Source organism: Nestor notabilis, unplaced genomic scaffold (genome assembly GCF_000696875.1).
Source record: "Nestor notabilis isolate BGI_N333 unplaced genomic scaffold, ASM69687v1 scaffold29761, whole genome shotgun sequence".
NCBI lineage: Eukaryota > Metazoa > Chordata > Aves > Psittaciformes > Psittacidae > Nestor > Nestor notabilis.
Genome location: NW_009913843.1, coordinates 2,812 through 5,106, shown reverse-complemented (window position 1 = coordinate 5,106; position 2,295 = coordinate 2,812). Strand labels below are relative to the sequence as shown.

The 2,295-nt window shown below is 42.4% G+C and overlaps 1 protein-coding gene across 1 annotated transcript in view; it reads right to left on the bottom strand.

Annotated features, from left to right (window-relative positions):
* Positions 1-1,915, bottom strand: part of GJB7 (gap junction protein, beta 7, 25kDa) — a 6,494-nt gene extending 4,579 nt beyond the window's left edge. The window contains exon 1 of the mRNA XM_010023386.1: positions 1,208-1,915. Coding sequence (XP_010021688.1) covers positions 1,208-1,915 — 708 coding nt within the window. The remainder of the gene's footprint in view (positions 1-1,207) is intronic.
* Between the last annotated feature and the right edge of the window lie 380 nt (positions 1,916-2,295).

The window sequence follows — 2,295 nt, the reverse complement described above, 5'->3', positions numbered from 1 at the left end:
GTTCAGCAGAAGACATAGCTAATTTCTGTCCCTCTCCTGTTAGCCCAACCAACAAAGAGCAGAGGTGTGCGATGTTTGAGACACTCTGAAATTTGGGGGGAGGGAATAGATGATTCTTTTTTACTTTTTTTCTGCTGGAGGCTTTTCATATTTTTGGTGGCTTTCTATGACAGAGAAGCCTACTGAAGGAGGAGCAGCATTTTTAGCCTTAGTACAGGGACCACATTCCAGGCTACTGAATGCCAGGATTACTGGCTTGCCATGGGCTACATTTCACCACCCAGATCCTGGGGAACTGGGAATGATCTTTGCCCATTAAATGCCACAGCCACGGAGGAGAAGAAAAGTCAAAAGCCTCAGGAGCTGCTGGGTGCAGGTGACCAAGAGTTAACTCTGGTACATGCTGCCTGCACAAGTTTGAGCAAGTACCTTTTCTTACAGGATGCGCTCTGATGATAAATACCCTAAAAACCGTAAAGGGCTCAAATACCTCCAGAAGGAAGTGCTCCACAAATAGCTAAATAACCAGGCCTGTCTTTGTCACCATGGGCTAAACTAGATGTGTCTGCCACTTCTCATTTTCTTTCTTTCTTCTTTTACTTTGAGATGTTCTGCAGTAGTCCAGTGGGATGGGCTTGTGCCCACCCAGCCACCACTGTATGCCAGCGCCTCACACTCACTGTTTCAACCATCATCAGATCCACCCACCCAACCAGAGCTGTACATCCTCTTACTGTTCAGCATCTTCATCAACCCCAGGTTCTTCCAGCTGTCCATATAAAAAGCCTCTTTTTGCTTGTACCAAAGCAACCCTGTGTAATATTCAAAACACAGCTCTTTGAGCAATTGTTTCGGTGTGATTTATCATAAGCATCTGCATTTATATTGATCTTCATGGAGTTTTCAGATCTGTATACCTCTTGTTTCAACATGAAAAGATTTAGATGATTCTATGTATGACAACCACAATGTGACTGAATTTATCTGCTCAAGTCAGGGGGAATTAACAGACAAAAAGTATTTCCTACATAACTATCTTTTCTGTTCTGTAAAGCATGGATTGGAAAAGCAATTGGCCAAATACAGTCAGTGCAGCGGGAAGGTGTTCTCCACCCTTCTTTCAAGTTGACAAGGAACTTTTTTCACACTCATCTTGCATATTCAGAGGCAGGGACAGGGAGCTGCTGGGGAACTGTCCTGCAGCTGCTGCTCTGCTGTGACTGATGGTTTCCGATTTGTGACAATCACTTTTTGAGCCTTGATGTTTCTTTACGTACCTCTTCAGATAGCATTTTATAGAATATTTGAAAATGAGGTAACTCAATTCACTTAGGTTTAATACAATGCACAAGCATGAAGTTGCCACTAGAAAATAGAGGAAAATCATCTTCTCTGTAGGTTTGGAAATATAGCAGTCTACAGTACTGGGACATGGTCTTATGTCACATTTCACAAGATGAGGTACTTCAAATCCATTGTACAATTTATAAAACAGAACAAGAAAAACTATTTCAAATCCCGTTTTTAAGATAAGGCTGATGAGGTAAGTGCACAGCAATCCACCATCTCTGTCTCCTGGACTTTTATAAAGTTTCTGTCTGTGCCGTTTCTCTCTGTTCTCTCGGTAAGCGACATGAAAAACAACCAACAGTGAAGGGGTGGAGACCATGACTAATTGCAAAGCCCAAAGTCTGATGTGGGAGACAGGGAAAAAATGGTCAAAGCAGACATTCTCACAACCAGGCTGCTTGATATTGCATTCAAATTCATCATGTTCATGTTTCCAGATGTTTTCTGCGGCTGCAACGTAAACCAGTAAGCGGAATATGAACACAACTGCTACCCAAATTCTTCCAATTCCTGTTGAATATTTATTCACTCCACTCAACAGATCACGTAGGAATCTCCAGCTCATTTTTCTCCTCAAGGAAAGAAGGAAACGCTGTACTGAAGAAACACAAGACCAGAGAGACGCTTTCTCTCGGGCAAAGAAAAATGAGACGTTCATTCAAGGTGAAACATAAGCAGCAGCTGAAGCTATTTAGAATGATTAAGCTTTTAAAAAGGAAACCAGCAACTACAAACTGCTCTTGGTTCTGATAATTTGTACCTTCTGAGGCTACTACACAAACCTTATTCGCTGTTAAAGCAGATTTTGTCTATCAGGCTGAAGCCTAATCATTCGATTAAACTGTCCTCTGCAAGTAAATGCCTGTTCTTCCCGAGGGTCTCCTGAGCATCAGGTAGAGCTTTCTCCAGCAAGTTCAGGCTAGCACTCCACCACGGAGATACACT